This window comes from Stegodyphus dumicola, chromosome 5 (genome assembly GCF_044657685.1).
Source record: "Stegodyphus dumicola isolate Sdum_Otavi_A_Nest chromosome 5, ASM4465768v1".
NCBI lineage: Eukaryota > Metazoa > Arthropoda > Arachnida > Araneae > Eresidae > Stegodyphus > Stegodyphus dumicola.
Window position 1 is genome coordinate 185963609 of NC_140772.1, and position 17955 is coordinate 185981563.

Below are 17955 nucleotides of genomic sequence, written 5' to 3' on the forward strand. Positions count from 1 at the left end.
ACTAAGATAATTCTTCCATTCTGTATACCTCTCATATTTTCATTTTCAAGGAACAAGTATCCTTACATTTCCAGATCATTAAGCCTCAATACAGTGAACTGTGGAATAATATTCATTGACTCCAGTAGAATTATGATAATTAACATATATTACAGAACCAAAGTTTTATACAGTAAATCATGTCTTTTTAAACTTTGTTAACGTTTTCCCTTCCTAATTTCTGGAGTAAATTTGAATTGTTTGCACATAAATAACAAACTAAAACCTATTTATAGCTTAAAAACTATTATATTTTTTATAAAAAAAAATAATGTGAGTGCAAAGGTAAAATGCAGAAGTAGAGAAAAATCTTTCGAGAAAGTTAAACTCTTTTTAAAAATACATCAAACATTGTTAAATAAACAAAATAAGGGGTGGACAGCTCTATATCTCCCGTTCTAATAGGCCGATTGACGAAATTCAAATTGCATTTTTCCTGTCTCGAAAGTGCGACTTAGGATATATATTAGATCTATATATAGCACTATTCTAACATAGGTATTCTGACACAAAATCGGACTTTTTCTGAAATAACATAATCTTTTTTTACATATTTTGATTATATGACTCAAATTATGTCGAATTGCCAAGTTTTGTAAAAATCGCATGAGCAGTTTTTAAATTAGCTCTCATAATTTTAGCTCCTCAATGTTAACTGAATTTGGTATATATTTATTAATATCTCTTTCTTATAAAACACTTTTTATTCTTCCTTTCGCATTTCAAAATTTAAGTTCAATCCAAATAAAATTCAACCATTTTTTATGATTTATTTTTTTAATTTCTATTTTTAAATAATTTTTTATAAATCTTTCGAAAAAAATTTTGAATTATAACCTATAAAATTTTTACCATCATCTTAAAGTAGGTGCATTTCTAAGCATACCTGCAAAAAATTAGAGGTTTTTTTTTTCAAAATTTTCTAAGATATTCACGAATTTACATATTTTCACGTTTTTAAATTTGGCATTTTTTTTAGCGATAATAACGGGAAATGTGGTTTATGGATTTCAAATAAGTTTTTGCAGAGATTTAATTATATGTAATGTTTTTCCTTAATGATGCATAATAAATATTTATTAATACTATATGAAAAGCTATTTTTTTTAAATTAATAAACAATATTATTCAAATTTTTAACTTTTTTTTAAATTTCTTTCTTTCTTCCTTTTTTTAAAATATTTTTACCTTTGCCGTGTTGTCGTCTGCTACTTTAGTGTAACTTCATTTAAATTGAATTGTTAAAACTAAGAATGTTTGTTTGATGTTTATTTTTACAATGCAGTCATGTCCCAGCTTTAAAATATATATATATTTTAAATTTAAATTTTGATTTGTTTTCTCGCAAAGATTGCATTTATTTCTTATATTTTGTAATTTTCTAATGTTTATTTCAATTACTTTGAATTCTTTTTCATAATACCAATTTCCAATGTTTAATTTTCACAAATAGTTTTGAATTAAAATGCATAAACACGAGGGTGTCGGGGGACAATTACTCGAGCAATATCAATTTTACTGCAGAAATTGCTTTTCACTCAAAATTGAATTAGCTAAAATGCTTAATCAGAATGAGTTCTTTGTTTCTCTGCATTGGTTCTTGATCCCTTCTATTCACGGAAATGTTTGGCCTGGCTTGAATTGCCAGTTTGGCATCACCTTATTGCTCGAGTAAAGGACGAAACACCTTCGTATTTATTTCTTAATTATTGTTCATTGAACGGGAGTTGGTTTGTTCCCCTCGAAAAGTCAACTAATTTCCGATCAATGGCAATGATTACTTGCATTTAATTTAATTACTTGCTTTTAATTTATTTCTTTTTACAATTGAAATTTTCTTATTCATGATTTAATTCAAATGCCCGTTAAACATTTTTATCAACTTACATTCAAGTTACTTTAAAACAATTTTCGAAATTGAACTTACTAACTATGGATTCACTCTTTTAAGATAATTCTACTAAAATTAATCTTAGGAGATAATATAGTCAATATTTCTTTAGTAAATAAATTATATATATATATAAATTTTTACATTAATACTATTAGAAAGAATGTTTTAAGTAGTAATTTTCTCTCATGTTGTAGATTGTGTAAAAAACATGTTCTTTAATATAGAAATTTTAAATAATATGATTTAGCTTGTTTGCACCCGATATAAGAATCGGGCTACTCAGTGAGGATAAGTGCTGCTGGAGTGGTTTATTTCTTTCTTATTTAACAAAAAGCTTTTAAATCAAATATTTATCCTTTGGACTTTAAACTTTATTTATAGTTAAAATGTCTAGAAAATGAAAAGCTATCTTTAGCTGAAACGCATTTGATGCAATGGATATTTTAAAAAATCTGACAAGAATGCAATGAAAGTATAACAATTGAAAAATCTTAATTTTCTTGTGTCAGCACTGAAAACAAATGTAGAAGTAAAGAAGGAAATTAGGGGGGGGAAGCAAAAATTTAAAGGGGAATCTACTTCAAGAACGTTCAGTGTTGAGAAAACACTTGGACGTGCACACCAGCAAATAGCAGCAATTGAGTTAATACCAATGGAAATGACAAAAGCCATATCATTGCAGATTAAATTGAAGAGCGACTGGTTTTCGACTATATGGTTGCATAAATTTAAATTACGTGATAGTACATCGCATCATATCATAAATGGAATGTGTATGATTTCTCAGTTGAATTATTTGAAGATTCAGTAATTTATCCAGTGACGTTATAAGGTATTACTCCCACCTTCTTAGCGTCCCTTCGTAGCATAGTGGTCTGCACTCTTGGTGCGTATTTGAGAGGTCCGTGGTTTGATTCCCGGTGAAAGCATTGTTCATTTTTCATTTTCCCTGCATCCCCCCAAAAATCCAATGTCTCTACAGTGGCGTCCGAACTAAAATGTGGTGAATCATGATTCTTCACCTCCAGGATTTGGCGAGTGGGTCCCCGAATCCCCAGTCGCCCTTTAAAAGGGGAAAGTGTATAAGATATTTCTCCCGCCTTCTTAGTGTATCTTCCTGGTCTGCAAGCTCGGCGCGAGGTCCGTGGTGCGAGGTCTTATTCGAGAGGTCCGTGGTTCAATTCCCAGCAAGGACATTGCTTGCTTTTCAAGTCTCCTGCTTCCAAAAAATCCTAATGTCTTTAAAACGTATGTGGATATCATCTAAAGATGTTTTCCTTCTTGATGAAACCAGACTTTCCTTTCATCTCATGCCTTCAAAATGCTTAGCATCTAAAGACTGATAAAGGCTCTGACCAAATACTAATGAAATGGATTGAATTGAATTATGGCAAAGCAGAGCTATCTGCCTAAAAGAAAGGATACCTTCGTGAAGAACTTTCTAAGGAAAACCAGCTGGCATTCACGTTACACATGAGAAAAACCATGAAAACGCCCATGCATCCAGCCCATTTACTGGGATTCAAACCCCGGTGTGAACTACCACTGTCCGGTAAAGTTTAGTGACTTTACCGCTTTGCCGGTTGTGGGCCTTTATGAAATGGGAGGCGATAACTTTATTTAAAATGAATGTTTCGAAAAGTTGGATGCTTTTTAATATACTTGTAGAATGCCTGAAGAAAAAAAACAAGCCATTAAGGAGAATAAATTTTTGCATAAAATTTAGTACTTTTTTGAATTTAAAACTTTTTAAATCTTATGATGTTTGATTCTTGAGATTTCAAAAGTAAAATATTTGACTAAAATATGAATAACATTTTAAGAAACTAAATGTAGGATAATAAAATTGTCTAAAGAAATAGGCACAATCTGTTTAAAGCAATGTATGCAAGTCATCCTAAGTTAAAATGTCAGTTATACATCTCCCTTATTTATATATCTTATTTGAACGGAACATTGAAAGGCATGATAACTGTGCTTTACTGTATTTTCTCTTTTAATATATACAGTTTTCAAATGCATCTTTTCTGGGTCACAAAGTATTCTTTCGAAAGAAACGCAATTCAAATAAATAAAATCAAATTCTGGAAAATTTATATTAATAAATATATTTAAAATGCTCAGTTTGATAAATAGAAAAGTTTAAAACAATTATCCAAAGAGACAATGCAACACAATTAAAATAAAAGTCTAAAAATTTAAAAATTACCTAAAATAACTATGACTAAAAACTATAGTATAAAGAAAACTATTTGAAAAAAATAAACAATGCACCTTTTATTTAAACTATGCAGTTCAAATGAGTAAATAGAAATTTTTAAAACAGTTATTTGAAAGAAACCATGAAACTTAAACAATGGTTGATCTTTAGATTATAGTAACTTAACGATTTTTTGGCGAAAATTTGGTGACCAACTCTCCTACAGCAACCCTCTATTTTTTTTTCCCGCCGCCATTTTGTCTTCACGAAGTAAAGACATGTTTCTTTTCTTTTTATCTCCTGAACACTTCTTCCAACAATCTACTAGCCGAATTACACTTATGCTAGAAATTTTATCAAACAAAACTGCTTAATCATGACAAATATTCACTGCAAAATTAGGAAAAACTGCACAATACCATTCTCCTTACGCATTTTTCAAAATAACACATACACATAAACCATGTACATGCCGACTTATTTTTACTTAAAAAAACATCCCAGAATTGCGCACACTCTTCACTATATCCATGTACACTGCTTTTTTCTCATAAATTACAAAAATTTCACGAAAATACATGACAATTTTCTCAATCTTTAAACCCGGTAAAAAGAACATATATGAAATTACCTGATCGCGAAAAAATATATACCCTTTCCAAAGATGAACATTTCCACACATAAAATAAATAAAATATCCAAAAACTTTTACCTCTAAATCATCTATTATATTATAAACGTCACCAACGAATTCATACTGCAAGCATTACAAATACTTAGTGTCAAATATTTAAATTATTTCCATGCACGTTTACTTGAACTAAAACGTATACCAAATTCCTACAAACATAAAATTCACAAAATAACTATCATTTAATTAAAATATCACTAAACCATGTACACATCGACTTATTTTTACTTAAAAAAAAATCCCAGAATTGCGCAAAAATGGCATTGCGCACACTCTTCATCATATCCATGTACACTGCTTTTTTCTCATGAATTAGAAAAATTTCACGAAAATGCATGACAATTTTCTGAATCTTTAAACCCGTTAAAAAGAACATATATGAAATTACCTAATAACGAAAAAGTATATACCCTTTGCAAATATGAACATTTCCACGTATAAAATAAATAAAATATCCAAAAACTTTTACCTCTAAATTATCTATTATATTATAAACGTCACCAACGAATTCATACCGCAAACATTACAAATACTTAGTGTCAAATATTTAAATTATTTCCATGCATGTTTACTTCAACTAAAACATATACCAAGTTCCTACAAACATAAAATTCACAAAATAACTATCATTTAATTAAAATATATTTAATTCAAAAACACGACCTGAAATATAAAAAAGCACATACATTAATTTCATAAAAATTAGCTTACAATCCTAATTACTTTAAACTAAATCATTGCTAATAACAATTTTCCCAATAAAACTAAATTACTTTACTTCCACCTTACATTTAGAACAATGCATAAAAATAATATCCTCAAATAATTAAAAATACTAACTTACCTAATCTTCTTCAGAATCTTGCTTACATGGTGGATACACTTTTATTATGAATTCAATAAAATTATTGAACGATTTTTTCTGCGAATTTTTCCTCTACACTTCCTCCACTAAATAAAAAGCAAAATTCTCTTTATCACAATGCCTCGAAATGGCGCTTTTTATAGCACTCCACGTGCCCTCTATTATATTGGTATGTGCACCTGTTTCCGGAGCTTTAAAATAATATTTGTTATTTTAAGCTAAATCACAGCAAGATGTTTAAAACCTTCACTTTAGACAGCGCCATACAATCCCAAAATTATTGAACCCTACTTTACACAACACATAATGAAGCTTAATACAAAATAATATACAGCCACAGATATTTTTCCAAATTCCCCCCTTTTCCGATTAAAGAACCGTAATTCGTCCATTAATATCACATGACATATCCCACAATCTCTCATTTCCCTCACACAAAATAATGCGTAATCGGAACTGAGTACTGCTCACATTATTACCAAAGTCCCAGGTAGTAACCTTTATCGCCTCCAAAATTTCGCCAAACTACCAGTTACCATATTCTAAAGATCAGCCTAAACAATTAAAATGAAATTCAAAAAAGAAAAAACTACTTAATAACAATTATAATTAAAAATATAATATAAAGAACCTTATTTGAAAGAAGGAACAATTGTCACTTTTTTCTGGTCACGCACAATGTAAAAAGGAAAATGAAAATAGATTGCCATACATTAAGAAGTTCACCAAGTGAACTATTCTTGGTGCAAACTGAAAAAAAAAAGAGCCAACACAAATTTTTGAATTTCTCTGTAAATTTCGCACCAAATTTTACGAAATTTAATACTTAGGCATAATTTGAGTCGTAAAATCGAAATATGGAGAAAATCGGCATGTCATTTCAGAATACTTTCATTTTTGTGTCAAAATACCTATGTTAGAATAGTGCTATATATAAATCTAATATACGTCTATCTATAATATCCTAAGTCGCACTTTCGAGACATGAAGAATGCAATTTAAATTTTGTCAATCGGCCAGGTAGAACGGGAGACAGAGAACTGTTCTTTTTTTTGTTTGCGCAGTGTACATTCACCAATGAAATTGCTTTTAAAATAATTATGACGCTTTAAGTGGGAAGGAAAAAATATATACACTACTTAAGACATTCTTAATATAAGGATTTCTGGTACTTTTATGTCAATGGAATGCCACTTAGCATCAAACATAAACATTGGTAAGAAATCTAACGAGACGGCAGCAATCCTAATAATATTTAAAGCTTCATGAAAAGTGACTATTAAATCCAGAAAAAAATATTTAAAAAATTAAAATGGAAAATAAATTTATAACCAATTTCAGATTATACAGGAAATGTAAAACTGTTGATTTCCTTTAAGACTGCCCAAAAACATTTGCCCTTTTTCATGCAATTGCCACAACATGAATTTGATGAAGTTGCAATGCAGATGGTGGCAGCCAGTTCCATGCTGACATTTCACTATTTTGCATGAGACATCCCATATCAGAATCAGCAACACTGTATCTGTAGTTAATTTGCAGATGTTCATGTCATTGCATTATACATGACACAATATAGTCTACTTCATTTTCCAATTTGTCGTACATTTGGCAAGAAGCACCGTTTTAAACAGAAAAATAACAGATTTACCTGAATTCCTGTTCTAATTATGTCATTTTGTTCTCTACATGCATAATTGGATTATTAATGGTACAAAATAAAGAGATTTGAAATTTGGGGTTTATTTAAAAAAACACTTTTAGTTCTTCAACCTTTTTCTTCGTTGCCATGTTTTTATGTTTTAACGCTAGAAAAATATTTACAAGAGCTATTTTCAAGAATCTATTCTATTTGTTTCTGATGTAAAGTGGCTGTAAAGTGCACTTAAGTTCGAAAGCAACATCTGAAAAGCTATGAACAAATAAATTTTTGATACATGCCAATTTTAAAATCAATTAAAAACAAAAATTCAGTATTGATATTAAATATATAACAGAATATGCATGAAAAAGTACAAATTTATCTAAAACAAAAAAATTACCGAGATTAACGATCCTCATTTTTTATTTAAAAAGAAAGCATAATAATAAGGGTACAGAAAATGCTAAATAACTTAAGTCCCTTTTTTTCAATAAAAATATATTATAAATAAGTGTATTTTTGTTAAAACATTTATCTTCATATATATATGTGTATGTGTGTGTAAGAAGAAAATTTGTTTAAATTGCCAACTGAATTTTCTGAAAATAAAAATTCTGTTTGCTCAGATTCAAGGCCCACCGATGGACGAATAGTCAAACTGTTGAAGACTAATACTATTTTAATTCAAGTTTAAATCCCAGTGAACAGGCTGGCTGTATGGAAGTTTTCATGATTTTTCCTATGTGTATCACAAATATGAACCAATTTTCTATTAAAACATCTTCCATGATATGCATAGTTCTCCAATGCCATAATTCAAAAATCTAATCTTGTTCACATTTAAAACTGAACACAAATTACTGGTGTTTGGAGATCAAGCATCCGTTAATTATCAGAATTCTACTATAGTATATAATGCTAGTTTTTTGTAATAAATAGTAATTCTCAAATACTTTCAAATTTTTTATATTGAAATATTAAAATACTTACTTTTAATACTGGAAAACTAAAACACTATTAATAGGAATGTTTGCAGAAACATATGCTATTCAAAAACTTAAATTAAAATTATTTTAGGCTATGAACAAACATAAGTACTGTAGCTACAATATTACTTCTTAATACTAGAATTTAAATACTAATTTAACACAGCATCTGATTTGTTTGGTAAAAATTAGGTGGATTGTAGAACAACTAAAAATACTAAACAATGAAAGCAAAGAAGATACTAGATATAGAAAATTTATTTCTCCGCTTTAAAGGAAACTTTGAGATACATGAAAGATTTTATTATTAAGGCATCGGCAGATAATACAATAAATAAAAGTTCCCCTGCTTTTTTTTAAGGAAAAAAAAAAAAAAAAAAACTATTATGCTACTAAAAACAGCTATGGTATCACAAAATCCAGGTTATAATTAACTCGTTTACAAAAATGGTTAAATCTGAAGCAGGTTGTATAGAAATACTTCACCACTAAATATCAAAAGAATAAATAGAAATTAAAAAATATTTTTCATATGAATAGGAGAAGAGATTCTTAAGCTGCCTAACATAATTTTCAATAAAATACCATAACAAAGAAGACTTCAGTAACTATTTCTGGTAAAATACTAAAGCAGCACAATTAAAAAAAAGATAGCAATTTTAGAGCATCACCTTTTAAACTGCAACAATTAAGTTCAAGAAGCTTCAATATGTACATTTGGTAAATATATTCAAAAACTGAAATTATGAAAAAAGTTAAGGAATTCAAAATTTGTGTTCATAATTTATGTTCATAATTTGTGTTTACAACAAAACAATCAAATATTTTCACGGAAAAATGAATTTTATGAATACCTTCAGAGAATACCAAGTACATACACAGTAAGCAACTATATATAAATCATGATAGATTGTTTAGTCTAAAAAAAAATTTTAATATCAAAGCAAGTACTGCCTGAGTTTTGTATAGGCTATAAAGCAACAAAACAGCAATAATAAAACAGCAAAAGATTAATGTCTGAAAGGTAGCAAATTTGTCACACATGAAAACTTTGGAAGCAACATCAAATTCTGTCCCTTATAGGTCTTAATGTACAAGTAAAATGTAAAATACAACAGAAAATTATGGGCGATATACAAAATTCAAAAGAAAATATTTATGGAATACTAATCTTGGAAGAGAAATTTCATTTCATGTATAAGATTCTTGTAAGCTAATAAAGTAATTTTATTCATGTTTAGAAAATGCCATTTTAGTTATAAATTTATATAATAAGCTTCAGTAAATTAGATCATTCTTTAAAATAAATAAATAAAAAGTTCTTGCTTCAAAATTAGATTCCTTCTACCAAAAAAGAAACATTTATTCCTGTGTTTTATTCATTATTCTTATGATGCACATAATACTCTCACACAGCGAACCTAAAAAAGTCATTGATAAATCATTAAATAAACAGCACCTACTGCTTTAGCCTTTGCCATACGCAATTCAGCAATACCACCCATGGATTCTAAACGTATTTTAATTGGAACATAAGCCATTGGTATAACTTCAACTGGGATTCCTTTGGTCCATTTTTCTCCTAGGACTTTAGAATCTTTCCTGTGAAAATTTTTAATTAATTTCCAGCATAAAAATTTAAACTGCAATTAGAAGAAAATAATGCATCACACATAACACAGAAAAGTAGAGAGGAGGGAAGAAACTTGCTACTTAACAGCATTTTGTAAAATATTTCATGAAAAATTTCACACTTTTCATTCATTCATGCAGGTTAATATCCATGGCATAGGTATCCAAACTTCTGGAATTTCTGGACAGTAAGGGCCGACAGATATGAATCAAAGACCAGACACAGAATTAAATATTTATTAAACAACTCATGCACAGGCCCTTTTATTATTTTGGCTGCTAAATTACATTTACTACTTAATCTAAAGAATATTTATAAAGAGAAAATATATATATATTATGTCCCCCATTTAAAAAAAAATATCAGTATGTCTTTATTTAGAAGACAAATATATTTTTAATGTTAGCATTCAGTCTACTTTTGACTACAAGTACATCCTCAAACTAAGTTCACAGAATGGTAGCAACAGCAAAGAATATATTCAAGACTTTTGTCTTTACTTTGCTTTTAAAATATTTTTTCTTTATTTTGATAAAATAATTCATCTCAAAAAAAGCTTCAGAAAGAGATTTTGCTAACAGGAAATGGTTAGGATGAAAATTTTTATTTATAGGTATACAACTTAGAAACAGGTTCTACTTCATGAAATTTTGAAATACATTATCAAAGTCTTCTGATAATCAGACAACATCACTTATGTTTTACTATTTGTATGACTTCTTCCAGATAGATTTCCAAAATGATTGAAGTTATTGCTATGAACAACTGAAATTTCCATAAAATTGTTAAAATTTTCAACCTTTAAAAGATTATTTATCAGATGTTTCTTGCATTAAAGATGCATTTAAATAAGCAGTTACATCCCCTAAGAATCATATAATCAGTTCTTGTTTTCAAATTCAGTTGCACATTCAATACTCCTTTTATCAGTTTTTAGGTTATATGAGATAGACAATGGACTCTTAGACAAAAATTTGGCATGCCTGGTGTTTAAATAAGGGCATAAAAATGATGGGTGTTTTAACACTTAACAGTACCAACTATAAGACAAATAAAAACACTTGCTGTTCCCAAACACTGAGGATGTCCTATAATATTTGCCATCAATGAATTCCTTCTTGCTATGGCAAGTTTAAAGTATATTCTTGGCCCCTTTCAAACATTGAGGTTTTCCACTTTTGTCAATAACAAGTGTTGTCTTCTTAATTGTTTGGGTCATATTATTTATTAATAACACTGTAACATATTCCTTCAGTTTCTTAAACCAATTGCTGTTTCATTTTCAAATATTAATGTGTGTTCTGATAATAGTTTTGTAATGCAGTCCTATTTCATCTGCATTATAAATTTCATGTAAAGCATTTTCAGCATTTCTCAATTCTTCATCTTTTTTGATGTAGAAGATTTGATTCTAAAGTACAAATACGTTTGCCAGAATTACCAATTCCTAAATTTTCTGGTAAATATACCGAATGGAATAATTTTAAGCTTCAATTCAAAAACATCATAGCTAATAACACTCAACTGACAGAAGTTCAAAAACTCTACTAGTTAAAGGCTGCATTAACTGATGAAGCAAAAAATCTTGAAACTGTTGATGATACTTTCAGTTCTCTATTTAAAACTCTTCAAGATAGGTATGAAAATAAAAGAATATTAATTGAGACGCATATAAAGTCAATACTGGATTTACGTACTTTAGCATTCGAATCGTCTAAAGGGATAAGATACGTAATAGATAATGTTAAGAAAAACTTTAGGGCTTTGAATGTTTTAAAATATGAGAAAATAATTTATTGGATATTCTGTTATTAAATATCGTACTTCAGAAACTAGATTATGAAACACGCGAACAATTTTAATTAAGCATTAATGCTACAGAAGTTCTTACGTTTGATGAATTAATTGCACTTTTAGAGAAAAGATGTTAGTTATTGGATAACATTAACCATAATACTGATAAAGTGAAATATCTGTTAGAAAAAAGTTCGAAATCAAAGGTGTGTGTTGTATAGTGTTTTGACTTGTGTTACATGTAAAAATAATAATCATCCACTGGGTAAATATGATTCATTTTTTAAATTAAATAAAAATCAAAGATATGAAATAGTTAAAAACCATAAATTGTGTTTAAACTGTCTCAGTACGGAAAATTTAATTTAATCGCAAAATGCAATTCTAAGTTCAGATGTTCCCAATGCCATAAAAAACATCATTCATTAATTCATCCCCTGCTCAAGAAATGACCCCATGGATCAACAGTTAGACAAAACAAAAACGGAAGCAACCAGTGACAGAATTATAAACAAGAATGCAGATGTCTTTAATAAAAATCAAACAAGTTGTCTTTTGACACAAAGAAAAAGAAAAAAAGAAAAAAAAAAAAAAAAAACATGTTATTGGTGACTGCAATAGTATATGTTTGCAATTCAGAAGGAAAAATAATTCCAGTTCAGGCAGCATGAGTTGTTTCCTGTATGAAGGAGTTGTTAATTTGTTAAATATAAAGAAAGAAAAAATTTATGCATCTGAGAAAAGAGAACATTATAAATACTAATTATCAACTAGATGTACAGATTTCGAATAAGGATTTAACATACATAAAATCAGTTAATTGTTTGGTTATTTCTAAAATAACCAATGATGGAGTTTAGATGTGCAGTCATTAAATATTCCCATTGATATTGAATTAGCAGATCTGCAATTTGGAATGCCTCACAAAATATATATGTTATTAGACACCGAATTGTTCATTGAGATTTTAAAACAAGGAAAATTTCAATTAGAAAATCAACCGTTACTCGTTACTCGCATGCATGTTTAGTTCTAAATAGTGAAGAAAGAGTTGAAGAAATTTTGCAAAGATTTTGGGAAGTTGAAAAACATTGAAAATATTGAGTAAAGAAGAAAACTACTGTGAAGAACATTTCAAGCATACTCACTATAGACAAAATGATGGAAAATATGTAGTTCAGTTACCCATAAGGGAAGATGTAGATTTAGGAGAATTGAAAATGCTGGCTGAGAAAAGAAATCATTAAGTGTGGAATCGACTAGAAAGCGATTCAAATATGAAAACATTATATAAGAATTTTATCAAAGAATATAAGGATCTAAATCACATGGAAGCAGTTCAAGAAGTTGAAACATGAACTTGCAATTATCTTAGTCATCATGGAGTTTATCAGCCAGAGAAAACCTCTACCAAGCTTCACGTTGTGTTTAATGCATCAGTGGCTACTAGTAATGGAAAACCACTTAATTCAATATTAATGAAAAAGCGAATACCTCAAGAAGATTTATTTTCTATTATTATTCGATTTTGAAAGTACAACTATGCATTAGGAGCTGATGTTCACAAGATGTACACACAAATACTTATTGAACCATCTCAATGAAATCTGCAGTTGATCTTGTGGAAAGAATCAGTTGGTAGTCCTGTGCAGACTTATCATCTAAAGACTGTAACATATGGAACAGCAAGTGCACCATTCCTCGCAATAAGGGTCCTGAAGCAGTTAACTATGAATGAAGCAACTGACTTTCCTCATGCCTCAAGAGCCATACTGAAGGACTGTTACATGGACGACATTATCACTGGAGCTAATGCGCTGCAAGAAGCCAACGAGTTGCAGACACAAATGGTGTTCAAATAATACAGAATTATTGAAGAATAAAGAAAGTGTAACTCAGGATTACTCCTTTTAAGTTATGGATAAGCCTCAGATTAAAAAGGCCTTAGGAATGTCATGGAATACGTCTACAGACCGTTTTTCTTATGATTTAAAGATACTTGACATTGAAGAAACAGGAACGAAAAGAGATGTGTATCAACAATAGGTCACCTCTTTGATCAATTAGGTTTAATTGGACATGTTACGACAAAGGCTAAAATATTTCTACAAAACCTTTGGCTTCTAAAATTAAATTGGAATACACCTCTTCCTAAACATTACTTTGAAGAATGGAAGGCATTTTTGCATAGTCTCAAAATAGTCAACGATTATCACATCTCCAGATTTGTTCTAACCAATGGATTACAGCACATAGAAATTATAGTATTCTGTGATGCTAGTCAGAAAGCCTATGGTGCTGCAGTTTATGTGAAATGTATGTCAACTTCAAATGAATGTTCATCAAGACTTCTGTGCAGCAAGTCTCGTGTGTCACCTCTGAAGTCAATTACCATTCCTCGTTTGGAACTTTGTGGTGCAGTTCTGTTGGTAAAACTAATCAAAAGAATATTAGAGGCCATTCAGCTGCCTATAGTCAAAGTGTATTACTTCACTAATTCATCAATAGTGTTATCATGGATTAAGAAGAAACCTTATCAACTAAAGACATTTGTTGCCAATAGAGTACCTGTTATTCGCAGCATGACTGCTGTTCATAAGTGGTACCATGTTAGCACTCACAATAATTCAGCAGATTTGATATCCCGTGGAGCTGAACCTAAAGATTTTCTTCATAATGATTTATGGTGGTAAGAACCTAAAGATTTTCTTCATAATGATTAATGGTACCAACTTTCTTGACTAAGGAGAGGTTTCTGACTAATCCTTGTGAAGTAATTTCATCTACGTGGAATATGTCAAAGAACTCAAACTTAAGGATAATGACTTAGTTAATCTAAATATGAACTCCAATTCTTTTGTTTTAGATCATATTCTTAACATTAGTAATAACTATATTTGTATTATTCATGTGTTAAGTTTTGTTTGTAGATTTATAGCCAATTGTAAGGGAAAAAAATTAATAGGTTCTCTAACTGTTAAAGAATTGGATGACGCTGAGAAAATCATTATCAGGTATGTACAGTTACAACATTTTAGCAAGGATATTCTATCTTTAAAAAATAAGAATTGGGTTTCCTCCAAAAGTAAGTTAAAATTTTTATGACTATTTCTTGATAATGATTCTCTTCTGAGAGTAGAAGGCAGACTTGCCAATAATAATCTTAATTACAACCAAAAATTTCCTTATGTAATGCCAAAAGATCATGCATGTATTTACTAAATTAATTTTTCACTATTACCATGTTAAATATTTACATCTTGGTGCCCAAGCTCTATTGCATCAGATTCGTAGTAAATTTTGGGTTATTAATTCTCGAGTTGTCGAGATGTAGCCTTAAAAATTGTACATAAATGTGTAACATGTTATAAGGTTAAACCAATTGTATGTGAACAACTTAAGGGGAAATTTACCTGGTTTGTATTTAATACTTATGGACTCGATTTTTCTGGTCCATTCCTCATCAAGTATAAAAATCAGAGAAAGGGTAATTATGCAAAAGTGTATGTTGCTATATTCATATGTTTAGCTACTAAAACGGCACATTTAGAGGTAGTAACTGATTTAACCACAGATTCATTACTTGCTACTATTAAAAGATTTATTGCTAAGACGTGGAAGATGTAATACTATAATGTCAGATAACAGTACTAATATGGTTGGTGCAAAATCAGAACTGAAAAAATTGCTTAGTCCTTAAATCTAATTCTGACATAGCAAATTTCTTAACATCTGAAGGTATAAATTGGAAACTGATTCCACCTAGAGCACCAAATTTAAGTGGTTTATGGGAAGCAGGTATTAAGTCATTTAAATATCATCTTCAGCATACAATTAGTAGTTATAAATTAACTTTAGAAGAATTTTGGACTGTTGTCACCCAGATTGAAGGTATTCTCAATTCTCATCCAATTTTACCTTTATCCACAGACGCGAATGACTTTGAAGCCGTGACGCTGGGTCACTTTTTAACTGGATGTTCCTTTTTTTAACTGGATGTTACTTCATATCCTGAACCAGATTTGTCTCATCTTACAGATAACAGACTTTCTAAATAACAAGTTATTACTAAGTTCATTCAAGTTATTTGGAAACGTTGACAAACTGATTATTTAAATTATCTCCAACAAAGCACCAAATGGTTTATTAATAAAGAAAATTTAAAGGCAGGTATGTTAGTTGTATTAAAGGAAGATAATCTTCCCCCATTTAAATGGTCTTTAGCTAGAATTCTAGAAGTTTTACCTGGTAAAGATAATAAGGCCAGAGTTGTTAAAATGAAAGCATCAAATGGTGTGTATATTCTATGTATTAGTAAAATTTGTTTATTATCTACCCAGGATAAAATAATGCTTAGCTTGCATTATTGTATTCTTATTGGAAACTGTGCTTTATATTAAAATGAAACTGTTTAAGAATAAATTCGATTGTAGCATAGTGAATGTTGTTCTTGAATGTTTATATTATTTTATATTATATTCATGATGAAATTATCTATTAGCTTTCATATTTGTATAAAATTAGTTTTTTTTTTTTTTTTTTTTTTTTTTTGAAATGTTAAATTGTATTGTTTGTTTGTAATTTACACGTTGAAATTTGGAATTTCATACGACGGCATATTAAGTTAGAATACAGCGAATATTTGTATAGAATTAGTTTTTCTTGAAATGTTAAATTGTATGTTTGTAATTTAAACATTGAAATTTGGAATTTCATACAGCGGCATATTAAGTTAGAATACACACGGTGGCATATTAAGTTAGAATACAGCGCCACCTACTGGATAGGAGAGAAACTCTCACTTGGCCATCTGGATTCAGCTAAGCAACATGCCAGAGCATGTAAGAGATCTGAATGTAGTTAATTACTGTCAATAAATTAATTAGTTCTTTTGCTATACAGTCCACTCATTAGTTTAGAATCATAGTACACTTTTCTTTCAGGCTTAAATCTTTTTGCTTAGGCATTTTCGACACACTATAAATTAAGCACATGATAATTATAAGAATGCTTCTTCCGGTGATTTATACAATTTCAAAAGTCACATTTCTAGCCCCTAGAGACTGCGCTTTGCCACTTTATGATTGCAAGCATAACTATTGTTCTTCCTGCTTTTTCTTCTCTATAGTCTTCCTTTCCATTCAAAGATTCTTAACGTACGGTAATGCTTAAAATCATTTCATGACCATTTCTTATAACTCTCTGTGAACATAATGGGTTTGTCTCAAAGGGAAGATTCTGAATGTGGATAACATAAAAAAAAATGAGATGCACTTGCACTTCCTATCAGCTCGTATTCAAGAAGGAGCCCTCACTCATTTACAATGCCTTTGTTAAACTTGAGGAAAATTAAGAAATTCTGGTCCTCAAAGTCCATGACAAAGAACACTGAAAGTGTCTAAAATAGCTGAGAGGGATAGGAGAATTTTGGTCAACTAGTTTTACTGAAGCACTACATACCTGAATGATAAAGCCATAGTCCATAATACGTTAAATGGATGAACTATGGAAAACTTTGATAGGTACAAATAGGATATCCCGGCATTGAAGAATCAGTCTTTTGCCAATCCGAGTTTAGTAAGTGGCAGAGATAAGTTTAGTAAATGGTAGTTTTTGTATTGATTAGTATGCTTTTGTTTGGTTCCAGGAAATTTGAACAAAATAAGTGCCTGAGTTTATTAACCAATGATTTTAATAAGTGCCTGATACTGTATACCCACATATGTAGATATTTTTAAAAAAATAAAATTATAAATATTTTGAACTGTTTTATTAATTAATATCTTTATATACACATCCTTACGTCTCATATCTGTATATATCACTGCTAGCGAGTCAATCCTGAAACACTGCACGGCCAGCATAGGACTTTACAAGGGTCAGTTTTAAAAAATTTCTTTCTAAACTTTCTACCAACATTGACAATGTTAGAAAATATATGAGAGGATATACAGTACAAAGTCCGAGATCTGGACTCTTCAAGACTTCCGAGATCTCGGATTTGGGATTTTTCGAATATTAGATCATCAGTTTAAATCTACTAAGATGGCATGCAGAAATTATACAGGGTTCGTAGCCACATTTTAGTTAAAAAAATAAGCACCTATAAGCACTTTTCAAGCACATTTTAAGGAAAAAATAAGCACCTGTCTAGTTACATTATGCACAACTGCATAACCTTAAAAGAAAAATTAGACTTGTAATTTAAAAT

The 17955-nt window shown here is 29.7% G+C and overlaps 1 protein-coding gene across 1 annotated transcript in view; it reads right to left on the reverse strand.

The window, feature by feature from the left end:
- The window catches only part of Rpi (Ribose-5-phosphate isomerase), a 54602-nt gene that overhangs the window by 8660 nt on the left and 27987 nt on the right, over positions 1 to 17955 (reverse strand). Inside the window, exon 6 of the mRNA XM_035377982.2 lies at positions 9781 to 9919. Coding sequence (XP_035233873.1) covers positions 9781 to 9919 — 139 coding nt within the window. The remainder of the gene's footprint in view (positions 1 to 9780; positions 9920 to 17955) is intronic.